Source organism: Marmota flaviventris, chromosome 11 (assembly GCF_047511675.1).
Source record: "Marmota flaviventris isolate mMarFla1 chromosome 11, mMarFla1.hap1, whole genome shotgun sequence".
Lineage (NCBI taxonomy): Eukaryota > Metazoa > Chordata > Mammalia > Rodentia > Sciuridae > Marmota > Marmota flaviventris.
The window spans coordinates 9,004,300-9,023,997 of NC_092508.1; the positions used below are offsets into that span (position 1 = coordinate 9,004,300).

Sequence of the window (19,698 nt, forward strand, 5' to 3'; positions counted from 1 at the left end):
TGAAAGGAAACATTGGAGAAATTAGGCTACATTCTTCTAAAACATATTTACTTTTACTTCAATTCAAAAGAAATATCCCACAAACAGATTTACATACCTCAGTATTTTTTAAGAGCTACAACATGAAAACAAATATCTAGCCCTGGGTGAATGATAAGGAAATATGATACATATGTAAACTTATAATTTGGTTATTAATGGGATAGCTTTTGATGACTTAAATGAAAAATATGATACATAAAAATTATGTGAATCTTTTGGGAACTTCATGAGAGAGAAGAATAATACAAAAGGAAAGTACCAAAATGTCAACAGTGATTTTTTTTTTTTTCTGGCTAATTTATTTTGATATTTCATTTCTATTTCTATACTTAATGTTTACACTGAAATATTTTTTTTTACATTCTCAAATCAGCAAAATGTTTGCCACAGCTTTGAAATATTTCATTGAGATGTTATGTATCCTTCACTAGTATTTTCTATATATAAAATGCCTATAAATTTTATTTTTTAATTTCAGCCTTTCATATTTGAATATTCTTGGAACATCACACTTCTTTAAAAGACATCTGTCTTTAAAGATGTTTTCCAGTTAGTGTCTGAAAATGAATTTTTGAAATAAAATTTAACCATCGACATACATTATAAAATCAAAACCTCTCATGAAGAAATCTAAATTCATAGGGAGGCTATTAGTGAAAGTGAACTTTGCTCTTTTGTGCATTTTTGCCTTAGAATGTAAGCAGACTACACTTGCTAATGGTCTTCATCTCTTAAGTGTTGTGTTTAGCATTTTCCTGGTAATTGCACTTCACTATTAGCTTACTCTCTTATGTTTCCTAAGAGTCCTTTCTTACATTCAGTCTTGCAGTGCCAGCCTAAATTGAACTCTAAAAATGAATGAATAATCTGTGGCTTGTAAGACTGTCTGAAGTCAAGCAGTGTTCCATCTGCTATGTGCAACCTTGGAGATTACTCTCTTAGTTTTACTTGTGTTCCTTTGGATCTGAGAGTACCATTTAAATGTAAAGTCTTCTTTGTGTACTCGAGGACAATTGTATAGGATCATTTTCTTTAAAGGAGGATATTGTGGATTGCAAAGAATTCATTATATAAATAATCTTTCTGATTTAGGAATTGGATTCTAAGATTATGGACAATAAATTTTTTTCTCTCAGCAATATCTTAAAAGCTTTCTTTAAGTTGGGGATATGGCTCAGTGGTAGAGCACTGGGCAAAAAAAACTTCTTTAATGTAAATGGTAAAATGGAATCTTCATGTCAGTGTTGCTACATGGCTTTATGTTTCATTAGAGTTTTATATGCATTTATGTCTAAGGGTGCCTCATAGGAACTTAGGTATATATCTTTGTTTAATTTAAAACGATTTATTGAATAAATGAATTTTGTCATATCCACACTTATTAAATCTTCCATATTCTGTTATCTCATCATCTAAGACCTGATTGGGGGAAAAAAATGTAAGATAACATGTATGGAGGGTTCCCGCTGTGTCTTAAGGTAATGAATTTCTCCATGTTTATATTCAAGGTTTCTCTTTCTTTGCTCTCAGGCAGCCCATCAGGTCGGTGAGGATGAGATAAGCTTGTCCACTCTGGGACGAGTTTATACTATTGATTTTAATTCTATGCAGCAAATCAATGAGGACACGGGAACAGCACGTGCCATTCAGAGAAAACCTAACCCATTAGCCAATACTAACACTAGTAAGTACTTTGGGTGTTAAAATAGTGCTATATTGTACTGTAGGTAGTGTTTTGTGTTTGCATAATAAATAATTGTTTCATTAAATATCCTTATTCAGCTTAAGGCACTTACTAAGAGTAATTTATGGGTTTTTTTGGTTTTGTTTTTGCTTTTTAAAAATTATGTTCCTTAATTGATCAATGAACCATATTACTTAACTCTGGTGTCTTTCTCACAGTGATGTCTCAGAACTGGCCGATCCTATTAACTCTCTACCTTTAGTTTTATTATTGTTTTTATTTTATGCCTTCGTGACAAAATTCTCTTCTTCACTGATGAAGAGAACAGATGATAGTGATTTTTTTTTCATGTTTCTGACACCCACCCATCCCCTGCACCCACCCCTTAATTAAGAATTTCTCTCAGAATTTCCCCTGGAATTCAGTCCATTGCTTTTTCAGCTCTAGTTTAGATTGCAGTGGTCAGCAAATATTTTTTCGAAATGGGTCGGAGAGTAAATATTTTAGGCTTTTTAAGTCATAATTCTCTATATTGGCCAGTGTCTTGGTAGTTCAAAGCAGCCATATACAATATACAAACCAATGTGCATGGTTTGTTCTAATAATATTTTATTTACAAAGCCAAGTGATATATTGGGCTGGACATACCAGACTTTTTCCAACTCCTGGTTCATCATTTACTTTTTCCCTATACTTCTTTTCCTCTAAACAAAGTGTGACAAAATCCCCTGGTTTATCCATTTTATTTAGCTTTCAGCTAAATACTTTCCATTTCTTGGACTCTGCTTATTTCTTAAAAATGTTTTATTTTGTTGGTATTGAAATTTCCCCAGTATTTCTCTGAATTATGTATTAGTTAAATAAAGTGATATGGTGTGGTGTATATATATACTTCATTATCTTCAGCTGGCTATAACAGTCGATAGTTTCCTGTGTATAAATTTTGACCTAGTACTATTTTTAGTGTGTAAACCACAGTTGAATTCAACAATGAAAATAATGTTCTATAATGAAAAAATTTTCAAGCAAATAATTACATTGACTTAAATACTTACGTTGTGTATTGTGTTTCTGAAATCTTTTCACTTTAGAACTGTACTTTTTTTTTTTTTTTTTTTTTTAAATAACAGGTGGATATTCAGAGTTAAAGAAGGATGATGCTCGAGCACAGCTTATGAAAGAGGATCCGGAACTGGCTAAGTCTTTTATTAAGACATTATTTGGTGTTCTTTATGAAGTGTATAGTTCCTCAGCAGGACCTGCGGTCAGACATAAGTGCCTTAGAGCAATTCTTAGAATAATTTATTTTGCGGATGCCGAACTTCTGAAGGATGTTCTGAAAAATCATGCTGTTTCAAGGTGTGTTCATGGAAACAGTAAAAACATTTAGAAATTCAAGTCTTTGCAAATAATTTCAGGAACCTCCAGAATCAGAATACAGAAAAAAATATGTACATGACTGGAGCATAGGAGCCCTATATTAATACAAAACTTTAATTAAAAAAGTATAAAATATAAAAGTTAAGAATTTAAGAAAAAATGTTAGAATGATGGCGTGGTTTCATGACAAAAATATTTTGTTCTCAAATTTAAGGTAGTATGGCCAAAAATAATGTCAAGTTCAGACAAAGTTTTTATATATGAATGCTTTCTTTTTTTAGTCACATTGCTTCCATGCTATCAAGCCAAGACCTGAAGATAGTAGTTGGAGCACTTCAGATGGCAGAAATTTTAATGCAGAAATTACCTGATATTTTTAGTGTTTACTTCAGAAGAGAAGGTAATGTCATTCCTTGTAATAAATTAATGATCAATCATTCAGTCTAGATAGTATTTAAGTAGAAATAGTTTTAAATGTACAGACAATATGAACTTTTTAAAATACCAGATATTTACATAGTTAGAGCTTAAGTGCCTGTAGAGTATCTTTTATGTATTTCTAAATGTTTGTATATAATATAAATGCAGGTAGTATGCTTTTTAATGTAGTCAACTAATACTTAGTATTTTTCAATGAGTTGAATGTTTCCTTAAATACTAAATTTAAAATCAATTATGGACTTTTAACATAGAGGTAATATATGACCACCCATAAAGATTCCTTCAGAAAGTCAAATGTTGCTTTGTTTTTTGTTTTCTAGCTATTTTATTTTTATTTGGTCTTTTTAGTTATACATGACAGTAGAATGTATTTTGACATATCACATATAAGTGGAGTATAAACTTCTCATTTTTGTCGTGTACGTGATGTGGAGTTAAAATAATCATGTATTCATATATAAACATAGGAAAGTTATGTCCAATTCATTCTACAGTCTTTCCCATTCCCATCCCCCTTCCTAATTCCCCTTGTACAATTCAGTGAAGCTTTACCCACCCCTACCCGTTGCTCTGTTTCTTAGAATCATATCAACACACCAGAAAAATTCTTGTTAGAGGATATATTTTTTATTCTTTTTTAAAAAATTTTTAGTTTGTTATATATGTCAGCAGAACACATTTCAATTCATGTTACACATATAGAGCACAATTTTTCATATTTCTGTTTGAATACAGTGTACAGTCATACCGTTTGTGTCTTCATACATGCACTTAGGGTAATGATGTCCATCTCATTCCACCGAGGATGTATTTTTTATTTTGTGGATAATGGAATATTTTAAGACTTGGAACAGTCTTCTAGAATGCAGTTTGTCTAGTTCTTCAGTTTGCACCATTTGAATGTCAAAATCAGCCTGGTAGATCTGGTACTTTTCCATTTTTTTCATGAAGATTTCAGAGATAAACCTATCAGTATTACCTAATTGATCAAGAAGTTCTTAACAGAAAAATTTTTAAGCCTTTCTGGTCTTTTAGGATATTAAGGTCTTATGGAGACATGGGAAAAAGTTATTTTCTCCCTCAAGTAATTTAGTTTCATTTTCTATTCTTTTGACCATTTTTCCTTCGACTGTGTTCTTAATTTCTTCATATCTTGAGAATGAAATAGATAACCTAATATAATAGTATTGAACAAAATGGGAAGAGGCTTTCATCATTAAAGTAGGTTTCATTTAAATAACACTGTTTGATTTCCTTTTGGGGCGGGGGTGGGGGGATACCAGGGATTGAACTCAGGGGCACTTAACCACTGAGCCACATCCCCAGCCCTTATTTTGTATTTAGAGACAGTGTCTCACCTCGCTTTTGCTGAGGCTGGCTTTGAACTAGCGATTCTCCTCTCTCAGCCTCCCAAGCTGCAAGGGATTATAGGCCATTGCCACCATGCCCAGCTTTTTCTTTGTTTTGAACAGTTTCCTTCCTTCCTTCCTCTCCTCTCCTCTCCTCTCCTCTTCTCTTCTCTTCTCTTCTCTTCTCTTCTCTTCTCTTCTCTTCTCTCTTGAAGATCTGGAGTCTTCCTCAGCACAATGAGAATGTGTTTATTTTCCCTCAAATTCATTCAGATTTCTATATAGTTTCCTTGCCTTCATGTATATACAATTCTGTGATCCTACCCCAGATGAGAATCCCACCTTTTAAGTTTACAGTTTGGCTTTCTTCATATGACGCCAACAGTGACAGTCATGACCATCTTGGACAGCAGTGTCAACTTGTAGCACTTGAAGTTATAAAACAGTACTACGTTCCTCCCCCTCCCCCTGATTGATCATATCATAAGATGTACTATATTTCTGTAATTGATTATTGTTTTTATAATGAATATTCTGAACCCTGAGTAGGACTTTATTTGCAATCCTCTTAAATTTTATATGATCTGGTTGTTTTTGTTTTGTACAATACTATGTATTGAACCCAGGGGCACTCTACCAGTAACCTACATCTGTATCTCTTTCTACTTTTTATTTTGAGGCAGAGTTTTGTTAAGTTGTTGAGGCTATACTCAAACTTTTGTTTCCTTTTCCTTGGCCTTCCAAGTAGCTGGGGTTGTAAATGTGTGCACCCTGCCTATAATCTAAGAAAACATATCAATGTATATTTTTTAATTTTCATATTTTTATGATTGAGTCACGTTGAAATATATGGCTTCTAAACTTTCCCCCATTTGCCAACTATTGTTTGATTAGGGATTTTGTAAGGTGGGAGGTGGCCCTCACTCCTAACTGAAACCAGCTCCTTTTCATTCCCATTATTATAAAGGTGTAATGCATCAAGTTAAACATTTAGCGGAATCAGAGTCTTTGTTGACAAGTCCACCAAAGGCGTGTACGAATGGGTCAGGATCTTTGGGGTCCACAACATCAGTCAGCAGTGGAACAGCCACAGCTGCCACTAATGCCACAGCTGATTTGGGATCTCCCAGCTTGCAACACAGCAGAGATGATTCTTTAGATCTAAGCCCTCAAGGGTAAGTGAGGTTTTCGATATGATTTTTATATTCTTTGACTTTAGCTCTCCTTTGGTACCTGAGACTCAACAGGGATTTAAATGGTAGAATGTCAGAAAGTGAACATTTTGTTTTTTCCTCTTTTGTTAGACATTTAGTGGGTAAGAGGAAAATATTTTGGGAAAAGCTGCTTTATTTTTATTTGGCCTTGCTTTGGAACTACAAGAGATATGTGCTGTTTCCATTGACATAAAAGGCTCAGAGACGTTAGTACATTGCACAACATTACAGATATAGGATTTCAGCTTTAGTTTCTCATTCCATAATTTGTGATTGTTTACTGTATTGCTGCATAAATATAACCTTTGAGACATCTAGGTACTGATACTGTGAAAAATATTAAAAATTGAAGTTCTAGACAAGGCAAAGATAACTGGTTTTCCATTTATCTTTAATTAGCAAATAGAAGCAGATACTTTGCTTTGTTAACAAATGAAAATGGGTAGTTCTTAAAGAAATCTCTACTTCCACTAATTTATCTCTGTTGTACTATGTTAATAATATTGGCAAACCCTCATTGATTTTCATATTGTTGAATTGGAAACATCACACTTTCTTAAAAGGGTTTTTGTTTCTTTGGTGTTAGAAATTTTAATATTGCTATATGAATGGTATATGATGAAAAGATTCTGAAATTTGGAATGTTCTCTGTGATTTGGGATGTTCTCTGTGTAATTTTGCTCCCTTTTAACTGAAGAGTAAGTCTTGATAAAACAGAAACAGTAAGTGGGGCTCAAAAATTAAAGCTTGTAAACTTCAGGGTAGCATTGTCCTGTGCAGCTCACCAGTTGTAGAGATAGAGCTGCTTTTGGTGCCACCTGCTGGCGGTTGTCTACTCTAGCTTAAAGACAAATTTTAGTGGTTCTAGGCTTTGTAGCAAACTGTGTTATTTTAGGAAAACTCCTTAGTTTTGGTGGTATCTGTGTTATTGGCCAAGTTTGATGAGACTGGGCCAGGAGAATAGTGGGGGATCACCACCTTCCCAATTCTGAGGTTGCACATGTATTGTTTTCCCTCATGTGTTGCTTTCCCTTCTAGCCACACATCATCCCTCCTCCTTCCTTCCTAGCCCCACTCTCACCCCTGGCGGCTGCAGTAAACCTGTTATTGTAGGATTTTGCCATATGATACAGGCACAGTGTTTGAGACATCCGTCATAAATGTACAAGTGAATTTCTGGGTACTGGGATATAGGTCAGGTAAATGCTGTATTGTTGAGCCACTCTAAGAAGTTGATTGGTTATAGAATCTTAACAATTGATTATTCCAAAGAAAGAGAAACTTTTAAAGTATTTTCAGAGTTTTAAAGGGTTTTATATTTCAAGTTCATTAATTCAGTTTTAAAGTAGAAATTGTTTTATCATATTTTAGTTTTATAATTTTTCTTGATTATCAAGCACATTTGCACACATCATTAAACATGTGCTGTAGAAATGTCAGATGTAGAAGAATTTTTCCAACTTTTTTTTTTCAAATTTACTTGAGCCACAGACTAATAGAAGCGAAGCATACATTTATGTATTTATTCATTCATTTATTTATTTTGGTGCTGAGAATTGAAAGAACCCAAATATTTCATCTTTTCCATCTTACATAGTTTAGTTATTTAAAGAATCTGTTGCTATTTAAAATTATTTCTAATGTTGTTAAGAACAGTAGCTATAGACAGTTCAGTTTCATGGTTCTAATTAAAAATAGGTTCCTTACACTGTCACTCAACTAGATACATACATAGATTTTAAAAAACCCCCACTGAAGTGTTTATTACTCCCACTGGTGCACAACTTTGTGTAGGATAGTGTAAGCAGTTAGGAAAGAATTTTGATTGTGTGATCACCAGTGCCATGCATATTTTAATTGTTATCATGTAGATTAGGAAGAAATTTAGTACTCATATTTGACTACTCTTCACACAACTTTTACTAATTTGGCTCTTATATATTTGTTTTATATACTTTATACACCACATTTGAAAATAAAGCTGAACACATAGAGGATTAATCACATATTCTAGTTTTTATTTTTAGTCCTTATTAATCATTTCTTTTATCAGTACCTGTTTGAACATGACTGGTACAGAGTCAGCATTATTAAATAATCACTAAATGAAAGTTACCCTATTTCAGTGTAATATTTTGTGATTCATTATTTTTGCTATTTTAGCTTCCTGTTTTAGTGGTGATTACTAAACTTATCCCGTATTTTTCCATATTAGTCGATTAAGTGATGTTCTAAAGAGAAAACGACTGCCAAAACGAGGGCCAAGAAGGCCAAAGTACTCACCTCCAAGAGATGATGACAAAGTAGACAATCAAGGTAATTCCTTTGTGGAAACTGTAGGGGCAAGAAGAGGTAGTAAATACCGAGTCTGAAGACCCAGTGATGTTAGTTCTTTTCTTAATTAATGCATTAGGGCGGTGAGTCTTAAACTCTGTGGTTCTCATTAATTATGCTAAAATTACTTAACTGTTCTTTTTCTTTTCATAGCTAAAAGCCCCACTACTACTCAGTCACCTAAATCATCTTTCCTGGCAAGCTTGAATCCAAAAACATGGGGAAGGTTAAGCGCACAGTCCAACAGTAACAACATTGAGCCCGCTCGAACTGCAGGAGTTAGTGGTCTTGCCAGAGCTGCCTCAAAGGACACAATATCCAATAATAGGTGAAGTGGGGGGGGATTAATTCTGTTTTGCTTCTATTTTATATCAGAAACCTTAACATTGTTTCATTCAGCACATTTATTGTGTGGAGATGATGCGTGGACACAGAACTTTAATTTGTTCTCAGAAGTGGCATAGCTCAAGGATGAGGTATATTCTCAATTCATGAACCCTGCATCTGGCTTTTTCCTACATTGCATCTTACTCCCAGCTTGAGTTTTAAAATGTAATATATATTCAAAACCAAATTATGTTCCGGATGGAAACTTTCCCTTCGTTTTTTTTTTTAGAGAAGGAAAAGCTGGTATTTTCTGTCCACACATGTTTTTATGACAGAAATTTTCTTCCCATTTCAATCAAATGTAAAGATTTGGAGGAGAGCCTTTTTTTTTTTTTTTTAAGAACTTGGAACTGTCAGCTAATCTATTTCATACTAATTTACAAATTAGCTTTTGAGGTCTTTGGGAGTTTTTTGTTTTGTTTTGTTTTTTGGCTCTGAATATAGAATAGCAACGTATAACTTTCTCTGCAAATGAGAAATTTCAATAAATGCCATTGAGAAAATATACACACTTTTAAAAAAAGTGGTGATTTTTAGTTTTTTTTTTTCCTGAATTTCAGTTAATAAAAATAATTAAGCAAATATATTTCTGAAACCACCAGCACTTATAATTTAAAATACAGATCTTTTTGTCATACCTTATCACACATCTACAGGGTACGTGTTTCTCAATAGTTTTTTACTTCAGCTCTCCAGGGAACACAAGTAAAGGACACCTTGGGTATGTCGGTACTTTAGGAAACAACCATGTAAAATTTCATTTTGATAAACACTTAGGAAATCATTACCTTGGTAGAGTAACAAGAAATTAGAATATCTTGTTTACTGTTCAAGTAATGACCTAAAATGTATTTTAAGTACCTCAAAGTGAAACAATTTGGTTACTATGGAACCTGAATTTATTCATCTGAGCCTAGGCCAGAAAGCGTTTTAAATGTGGCTATTTACTTTCTTTCGATCAAAAGTCATAGTATAAACACTGAGAATTTAATATCTCCCTTTTCCTTGTAGAGAAAAAATTAAAGGTTGGATTAAGGAGCAGGCACATAAATTTGTAGAGCGTTATTTTAGTTCTGAGAATATGGATGGAAGCAACCCTGCACTGAATGTCCTTCAGAGACTTTGTGCTGCAACTGAACAACTCAACCTCCAGGTATCCTGTCTCTTCCAGGATCTTTTTATTCTTGCTATTTCTTTTCTTGATGACTCTCCCTTTCTGTGGATTTAGCTATCATAGATCTATTTTTTTTTTTAATCAAATATTTATCTTTAGTACTAACATTTCTTTTACTTGTCTCTTGACTGTTGTGATTCATCATCTTGTCATGAAATGTAGTAGAAAGTTAATCTTTCACTTTCTTTTCTTCACATTCCATTATTTCTTGATAAATGAAGAAATTTCAGAAATGTTCCTCAAGCATATATCTTTTCTAAACCTTTTTGAACTGATAATAATAAAGTTGGCTGGTCTCTCCCATGCTTTTCTCCACCTGGGATCTCATAATGTTGGAGGGGGCAGAGGCTTAACAATCCTCGTACATTTCATATGATGGGTTTTTTTTGGGGATGGAGGGGTGTGTTTATGTACTTTGAGCAACTTTGGTTTAATTTTTCTAAGAAATTATCCATTACTTTAGGATTTTGAGTGTGTTAACTTGAAGTCATATTTTGTATTCTTGGGTCATCTTTTCCTTCTGGTATTATATCCTCTTAATTTTCAATTTATATTCTTTCTTCTCTTTAAAGAAAATGACATTGGTTAAATAAGTAGATCTTTTTTTCCCTTGTTATTTTGAACAGATTTTCTTTTTCGTGTAATATATAACATTCTGTGTGTCTTGGTATTAGATTCTATTTTTCATGGATTTATTAAGAATGTAACATTCCCTTGACCTCTTAGGGCTCTACATCCCTCACCCCCTTTTAAAAATATATTTATTTTTTTTTAGTTGTAGTTGGATACAATACCTTTATTTACTTTTATGTTGTGCTGAGGATTGAACTCAGGGCCTTGAATGTGCTGGGCAATCGCTCTACCGCTAGCCACAACCACCTCCACCCCCACTGCCCTTTTAATGTAGTTTTTTTTTTGCAAATTTTGAGGCAGGTCTCACTAAGTTGCTGAGGTTGGCCTCAAACTTGTAATCCTGCCTCTTACTGGATTACAGTTGTGCATCATTGCCCCTAGCTTTATCCTTCTTTTTAAAAGGTATTGAGAATATATTTATTTCCCTCTGGGGAAATGTGAATTTTGTGTTGATAAGTGTTGTTTAAGTCAATATAGAAATACTATTCACAACTCTTCTCTCCCCCCCCCCCCAGGTGGATGGTGGAGCTGAGTGCCTTGTAGAAATCCGTAGCATAGTCTCAGAATCAGATGTTTCGTCATTTGAAATCCAGCATAGTGGATTTGTGAAGCAGCTGTTGCTATATTTGACATCTAAAAGTGAAAAGGATGCTGTGAGCAGAGAGATCAGATTAAAGAGATTCCTTCATGTATTTTTTTCTTCTCCAGTAAGTTGTCTAATAATGTTTGTGTATCTCAATATCAGAGTCAGTATTCACTAATGCATGTTTTTTCATCCCAGTAATAAAATTTATAGTAGATGTTAGTCAGGATATCAAGGCAAAGTTTCTGCCTTGCTATAATGCATTTGGGCTCCTTGAATTGCTATGTATCAAAGTAAAGAGTAAATCAGTGAAATGGTGATTTTAATGAAGCCCATGTTAATTTGTGTGGTTATGGTATCTTTTTTTCCCCAGTTATAGTTAGACACAGTATTTTATTTATTTTTATGTGGTGCTGAGGATCGAACCCAGGGTCTTGCACATGCTAGGCGAGCACTCTGCCACTGAGCCACAATCCCAGCCCTGGTCATGGTACCTTGAGGTGTTTTCTCCCACCTATAAGATAAGCCATTAATCTCTTACCTCTGAATATTTTTTCTTCTCAACATTTGTTTTAGTTTTCAATATCTACTTTTAGGAAAGTAGGTAGATATAGTGTAACTATGGCCATAAAACAGGCTATAAAATATTTCCATTTTGTACATAAAACAGTCCTAGCAGTTCCATTCAAGGGTACTCCTTCATCATTTTATAATGTAGATTGTACATCCAGGAACCACAGGCTGGCTCCCCGCTCTTCACTCACTTACTACATTTGAATTCTCTTAATTTAACTTTCTCCTGTTTATAGGTGCCTTAGAGAAGCATTCCCTCAGGAAGTTTCTTTCTGGATTATCTGGGTATTGGGCCTACAGGTTACTCTTTTGTATTAGCAGAACTCTTTAACCATGCCCTTATAGTGCTCACAAGCATTTGAAACTGCTTTTATTATTTTAATTTATGGGACTACCTAATGCACAGTTGATGCTTATTGGAGATTAAATAGATAACATGACGCCATTGGATGTTTTATGCCATGCTTGAGGAAGAAGATAAAAATAAGTAGAATAATTTTTTTTCCTAAAACTGTTTATTAAATTTTCTTGTGGGAGTAGTATTCTATTCTCAAAAGACCTCACTTAACCAATGGTTTATTTATAACTTTAGCTTCCTGGAGAAGAGCCCATTGGAAGAGTAGAACCAGTGGGTAATGCACCTTTGCTGGCATTAGTTCACAAGATGAACAACTGCCTCAGCCAGATGGAACAATTTCCAGTCAAAGTGCATGATTTCCCTAGTGGAAATGGGACAGGCGGCAGGTAAGGACCATTGCTTGGGTATGCCCTTGCCACTGGAAGTTTGGTGGTTATTTTAAGGTAAAGTGGCAAGGGGTCTGGTAAAGTCTTGGTCTGCCTGAAGAATATTCTTCTGTAATGACTGAAGAAACTGAGTATCAAAGAATCGAATGCTTTTTATCTTTAAGATTATACCATGTGTCTTAAGTCTGATATTTTAAAATTATGGAAACCAGTGACTGTTGGCAACTTTTGTAAGAAACTTAGTTTTCCTTAAATTGATATACCTTAATATATAAAGCCTCTGTAGGAATTTTGTGGATATGAATAATAAAATATTTACATAGTCTGATTCCATATATAAGTTGTCATAACCTTATATTTTGATGGGTTTTAACAAGTAAGTGTAATTTAGAAGTTTCATTGACAGAAATTGCTGGGGTTTTTTTTTTCTATGATGTAGATTTAAGAATGTGGGATTACAGAAAGAATTGATTGTAAAAGTTAATATGTTGTGTGTTATGGAATGTTACAGACATCATGGAATATTGTGATTGAAAATAAGAAATCTGTTTCATTCTAAAACCCACAGTCTGAGGTGTTTTAAAAACATTTGAGAACTTTTGATTGACCAAAAAGCACATATTTTTAAATAAAGCTATCAAAGCATAGACTAGGGTTGTTTACTGCCTTTGAAAGTTAAAATGTAGTGTGATGTATTCATTTTGGATCATTATACTGTCCTGCAATAACTACGACATAAAAGGATATTTTCAGCTCTGCTTAAGAAAACCATGAAGCTTTTCATTTCTGTTGAAAATTTGTATGAAATATGTATGCTTAATATGTATATAATAGATTATTATACTTCTGTTTGCTTTTATATAATCTTAAACTTTAAGTTTGTTTATCTAACTCTTGCCTAGTGGAAATGGGACAGAACTTTTCAGAAATGAGATATTAAGCATCATTACCAGATGTTAAGTGCAGTAGCTTTAACTGTTTTCATTCTAGAGTATATGGTAAAATAAATTTCAAAGGTTAGTTTTTAAAATAACTTCATAGCTGAAATCTTTGGCAGCAAAAACAGAAGTTTCTATTTTTTTAAATGGAATTTAATATGAAAGGACAGAATATTATACAAGTGGGTATGCTCAAATAGTTAAATTTTAATTTCAGAGGTACAACCAAATATCCATGGTGTGGTATTTCTGCTCACATGGATTCATGGTAGGACAAATTGAATGTTGATGTGTGCATACACACTCATCTTTTTTACTTCTTAGTAGCTTTTACTATAATAACTTGCTTTATTGGCTTTCTCATTTATGGAACTATAAGTGCTTTTTTATGCTCTAGGAAAATGAATATATTACTTTTTATTTGAATTAATGTGTATCAATTATGGAAAATAATAGAATAACTTTTTTTCATAAATTATTTTGAGCTTTTCTCTCAACAGAGGATCACAGGCTTTAAAATTTTTCAACACACATCAGTTGAAATGCCAATTACAAAGACATCCTGACTGTGCAAATGTGAAGCAGTGGAAGGGTGGACCTGTCAAGATCGACCCCCTGGCTTTGGTACAAGCTATTGAGAGATACCTTGTAGTTAGAGGTACTTTTCATATATGCATTTGTGTATCTGTGTATTTGAGATGGAATTAGTAGTGAGAGAGAGATGCACACTATTTCCATATTTAATGCTGCTTCTGATAAAATTTAGATAATAGCAACTTGTGTTGCTTCTTTCAACCAGCCCCCTTTTTTCCTGTTTTGCAGTGCTGGGCATAGAACCTGGGCCTTGTGAACACTAGGCAAGCACTCTATCACAGAGACATACCCCAGCCATTTCTTATTATAGGCATATGTTGTGCTTATTAGGGGTTGACTGCTTAATTGAGAAGAACTAATTTTTCATGTTGGAATGCAATAGAAAGGTCATTTTGTGTTTGAGAATTTTCTTAGCTCTTTCTGTTTTATAGCTCAGACTATGATATGAACATTTTTTTTCTTAAAAAAATATCAATTTAATAGTACATATAGGCTTTTCTTTCACCCAGTAAAATTATTAGACTTTTAACATTCTTCTTTTGTATTTAGGGTATGGAAGAGTAAGAGAAGATGATGAAGACAGCGATGATGATGGATCAGATGAGGAAATAGACGAGTCTCTGGTAAGATAACTAGTCCCATCCTGTTGTATAATACAGTAGTTAACCATTGTCAACCACTGTCTGAAAACATAATGTGGAAAATTCCAGAAATAATTCATAAGTTTTAAGTAACTTTCATATAACTTTTACCACAGTATATTGTGATAGTTATATTTTATTATTAATCTCTTACTGTGTACCTGGTTTATAAATTAAACTTTATCATAGTTATGTGTATATAGGAGTAAATGTGGTACATACAGATTAAGCATTTCTAATTTGAAAATCCAAAGTCTGAAACGTTGAGCACCAACATGATATCACAAGTGGAAAATTCTGTACTGGACATCATGGCTCAGGTTATAGTCAAAATGAATTGTGAAAATATAATTTCGAGGCTATGTGTATAAAGTGCATATAAAACAAACTTGAATTTCCTGTTTTGACTTGGATCCCACTCCCAAGATAACTTGTGATATATATGAAAATATCCCTAGATTTGAAGGAAAAAAAAAATCAAACCTGAAATACTTCTGATCCCAAGCATTTCCGAAAAAGGATCCTTGGCCTATATGGGGGCTTCAATACTGTCTGCTATTTCAAACATCCACTGAGGAGCCTAGAATGTAACTCTCACAGATCAGGGTGGTCTACTGTACAAAGGCAGTACCTATAGCTTAAATGGATTTTCCTTTGCTTTATTCAGGCTGCTCAGTTCTTAAATTCAGGAAATGTAAGACACAGGCTACAGTTTTACATTGGAGAACATTTGCTACCATATAACATGACTGTGTATCAGGCAGTACGGCAATTCAGTATACAGGCTGAAGATGAAAGGGAGTCCACGGATGATGAGAGCAATCCTCTAGGGCGAGCTGGTATTTGGACAAAGACTCATACAATATGGCAAGTGTGAAAATTATTTCTTTTGGTATTTTATGAACTTTGAAAACTGTTCAGATGTGTTGGAACTCATATTAAAGTCATGGTGGGCTTTTGTAAGGAAAAGGGTACCTTAAGTTATATGTTTTAATTATGAAAAGCCTCTTCAAGTAATCATGTGCACATATGTGTGTGTATGTAGCTTCCTCATTCAGTCTATTAGAAAACTTATTCAAGGGCAATAATAAATGACAGTTTACCTTTCTAGATGTATCTCGGTTCTTTAATTGAGACAAAAATGTTTCCATAAGGTGATATTCCATTAGGTAATAGGAAGTTTGGCATCTTTGACTTCAGAGAGGCATTTGGATATAGCTTGCTGCATTGCCTGTTAGTATGACTACTTATATTTGAAGAGAGACATTATTCCAGAGCCACTCTTGGAGATCTCAGGTGGCCTCTCCTAGGAAGGTGGTAAATGTGGTCTCTTCTAGGAAGCCATCCCACTGGTAATTCTCTAAATCCAAACTACAGGGAGACAACATAGACTTCACAGGGTTCAGGGAACTCTGTTTGGTTTTGAGGAATAATTTGCAGTTTTAAAATCTACATTTGTTTTACATACTGCCTTATCATTTTAGGTATAAACCTGTGAGAGAAGATGAAGAAAGTAATAAAGATTGTGTTGGTGGTAAAAGAGGAAGAGCCCAAACAGCTCCAACAAAAACTTCCCCTAGAAATGCAAAAAAGCATGATGAGTTGTGGCATGGTAAGATGATGCATAAAGGGGAAAGGAGTCTTCTTGTGTTCATGGTTTTAAATATATGTGAAATATACCTAGTAAAGTCTTATTGAATATAGTTTAAAATGAATTACTACAAATGGTTTGATTCAAATCCTTGACTTCACTATATAGAAAATGAGAAGTATCCAAAAAAACTTGTTATTTCATGAAGGGTGAAGCAAATTTCACTAGTAGAACATACTCACTAAAGAAGAGACTGGTGACTGGTTTTGGTAGAAAGACTAAAAAGTGAATGACATGATATAATGGCTACAGAATGAAGCACAGTCACTTCCCATGTGACTTATTTTCCCTTGTAGTAGTACTACTATAATTTGACACCCTACTCTCACCATATTTTATATGATGGTAAGAATACCTTAGAGTTAAGTAACATAGCCTAACATGGAGCCAATCCCATTACAGTAATTTTCAGATACTGGTTTCTCTGGTCCAAGGAAATAAGAGCATTATAGTAATATTTTTTCATAAAACTAAGTTTGTTCTATTTAAAGGCTCTTTAAAAGCCAGGCATGGTGGCACATTACTGTAATCCTAGCAGGTCGGGAGGCTGAAGTAGGAGGATTTCAAGTTCAAAGCCAGCCTCAGCAAATTTTTTTTTTTTTTGGTGCTGGGGATTGAACCCAGGGTCTTATGCATTTGAGGCAAGCACTCTACCAGCTGAGCTATATCCCCAGCCCAAGCCTCAGCAATTTAATGAGACCCTGTTTCCAAACAAAAAATAAAAGTTGCTGGGATGTGGCTCAGTGGCCCCTGAATTCAGTCCCTGGTACCAGAGGTGGGGGAGAGAATGGAGGGACCTCTTAATTTTGAGATGGTATGGTGTTTTTCTTGGTCTTTAAATAAAAATGTCTTTTTTTTTTAGCTGGGTGCAGTGGTGCACACCTGTAATCCCAGGGGCTGGGGAGGCTATCTTGAGACAAGAAGATAGAAGGTTCAAAGCCAACTTCAGCAACAGTAAAACCCTAAGAAGCTCAGTGAGACCCTGTCTCTAAATAAAATCCAAAATAGGGCTGGGGATGTGGCTCAGTGATTGAGTAAACCACCACCCCCCCCCAAAAAAAAATAATTAAAAAAAATATTTTTAGTTGTAGATGGCAGAATAACTTTTATTTTATTTATTTATATTTATGTGGTGTGGAGGATGGAACCCAGTGCCTCATATGCTAGGCAAGTGCTCTACTACTGAGCTACAACCCTAGCCCCAGTGTCTTTTTTTTTTTTTTTAATAGAGTGATGATGTTGGGATCTTTCATTTTTTCACTTAGTGAAACAATTGTCATTTATTTTTACTATTTTCAGACCTTATTTTTTTTTAAAATGCAGTTATTAAAATCTAAGAATAAAGGTACTGCAGATCCTACTTAAGAACTATCATAATCTCTTCATACTCCTAAACCTTGGATTAAGTAACTAAATCTCTTTTACTAGTACAATTTGGGGATATTTATCTGTCTTGTGTGACAGTTTTAAGTTGTATATGAAAAATTCAGGATATTTCCTTAACAGACCACTTAGATTTAATAGGTCTGTTTTTATTGTTAGCTGCTATTTGTGGTATAAAGGAGAGATGTAAATGAGTTTATTTATTTTTATTTTATATTGAGCATTGGTATAAGCCTGGATATTTTATGTAGAAGATGAAAAGGAGAAAGTAACTGTGTTTTGATACCTTACCAGTAGTAAGATCAAGAATTAAATGACATAGCTTCTGACTGCTGTTTTAGCCCTGCATCCACTGGCTTAATAGTTGGAACTTTAATTAAAACTTAAATTTTGGTCTTTTATTCTCTAGATGGAGTTTGCCCATCAGTATCAAATCCTTTAGAAGTTTACCTCATTCCCACACCACCTGAAAATATAACCTTTGAAGACCCATCATTAGATGTGATCCTTCTTCTAAGAGTTTTACATGCCATCAGTCGATACTGGTATTATTTGTATGATGTGAGTAATGTTACCTATGAAGTTCTTATGGTCTGTTATTCATGACCTATTATCTCATGGGTTTTGTTCAGTTATAAATTTGTTAACCTAGAAACAGTGATTCAGCTAGCTAAATGCAAGGATCCTAGCCTAGTGAAGTACAACATACCTGTTCATGGAAACTTTGTCCCCACTTTTATTTTTCCTGTATTACATTCTTGGATTAGTTCTCTTGGCTTTAGGAAATATTCTCTAGGTATAAGTTAATAAACTTAAATTAAAACATGAAAATTAACCTTGAATTTAATAGCTAAATTTTTTTCAGTACATTTAGCCAAATTTTCATTTATTGAAGTTATGGTGTATATCAAGTAAAATGTTGGGTAGCAGTTGCATGCTGCTTTTGATATTTACACAATATGTAGGGGAGAGAGGAGGAGTTGGCTTCTACTGAGCTCGTACCTGTGGCTTCATGGGAGTGGGCTGAGGGTAGTTTCAGCATTGTGTCATAGGAATTCTTTAAATTAGGACAGTCTAGTAAGAAGCTGTATGTTGGAAACCCATAGGTGAAACCTAGGTGCTATGCATACATTTTGTGATAAAGGAAGGAATTGTAAATATAATCTTAATGTTTTACTACATGTAGACTTTTGTTTTTAACATTTTACAGAATGCGATGTGCAAGGAGATTATTCCAACTAGTGAATTTATTAACAGTAAGTTGACAGCAAAAGCAAACAGGCAGCTTCAAGATCCCTTAGTAATCATGACAGGAAACATCCCAACATGGCTTACTGAGCTAGGAAAAACCTGGTAAGACAGTCACTTTTTACTGGTCCTATGAATGTAATTGAGTTGGTCTTATATATTTTATTACAGAATCATTGTCTTCAGTGGATCTCTTTATTAACACTGTGATATTTAATCACAACTTGCATAGTAGTATAGCTTTATCATACAAACTAGTCAAGCTGCAGCTGGTATTAGTTCTCTCTGAAAGTATGTGTCTAAATTATATGTGAAATGGGAAAAACCTACTCAAGATACTTGATAGAGAAAAGTCAAACCTTTTGCCATCATAAAATTAAGACTCCAAAAGTGTAGTTGCTTACTTCTATTTGAACCTATTTGATCCAGAGGCTGTAAAGCTACACTGATAAATACAGTGGCCACTCATCAAGTGTGGCTATTTACATTGAAATTATTCCAGTGAAATAAAATTAGAAATTGATTTTTTTCAGTGGCATCAGCCACATCTTTACATGGCTGCTGTACTGGACAGAACATCTGATACAGAACATTTAAGTTTGCATAGGGAGTGCTCTTGACAGCAATATCAGGAACTCCCAAGACCTACATCAAGAGGTGGCCAGACCCTGGTGCAGTAGTGCTGCAGCATTTATTCTTTGAAAA

General features: G+C 34.1%; 1 protein-coding gene across 19 annotated transcripts in view; it reads left to right on the forward strand.

Moving 5' to 3' along the window:
* Positions 1-19,698, forward strand: part of Trip12 (thyroid hormone receptor interactor 12) — a 148,088-nt gene that overhangs the window by 109,372 nt on the left and 19,018 nt on the right. For 10 of the 19 annotated variants that reach the window (XM_071619576.1, XM_071619575.1, XM_027941980.2 and 7 more), the window contains 15 exons: positions 1,573-1,726; positions 2,857-3,085; positions 3,388-3,506; positions 5,864-6,071; positions 8,326-8,426; positions 8,598-8,772; positions 9,843-9,984; positions 11,154-11,345; positions 12,387-12,538; positions 13,962-14,134; positions 14,620-14,693; positions 15,379-15,578; positions 16,196-16,323; positions 18,155-18,306; positions 18,956-19,098. In XM_071619576.1, the coding sequence (XP_071475677.1) occupies positions 1,573-1,726; positions 2,857-3,085; positions 3,388-3,506; positions 5,864-6,071; positions 8,326-8,426; positions 8,598-8,772; positions 9,843-9,984; positions 11,154-11,345; positions 12,387-12,538; positions 13,962-14,134; positions 14,620-14,693; positions 15,379-15,578; positions 16,196-16,323; positions 18,155-18,306; positions 18,956-19,098 (2,342 nt within the window). The remainder of the gene's footprint in view (positions 1-1,572; positions 1,727-2,856; positions 3,086-3,387; positions 3,507-5,863; positions 6,072-8,325; positions 8,427-8,597; positions 8,773-9,842; positions 9,985-11,153; positions 11,346-12,386; positions 12,539-13,961; positions 14,135-14,619; positions 14,694-15,378; positions 15,579-16,195; positions 16,324-18,154; positions 18,307-18,955; positions 19,099-19,698) is intronic. The other 9 variants (XM_027941982.2, XM_027941983.2, XM_027941985.2 and 6 more) reach the window with 3 other exon arrangements.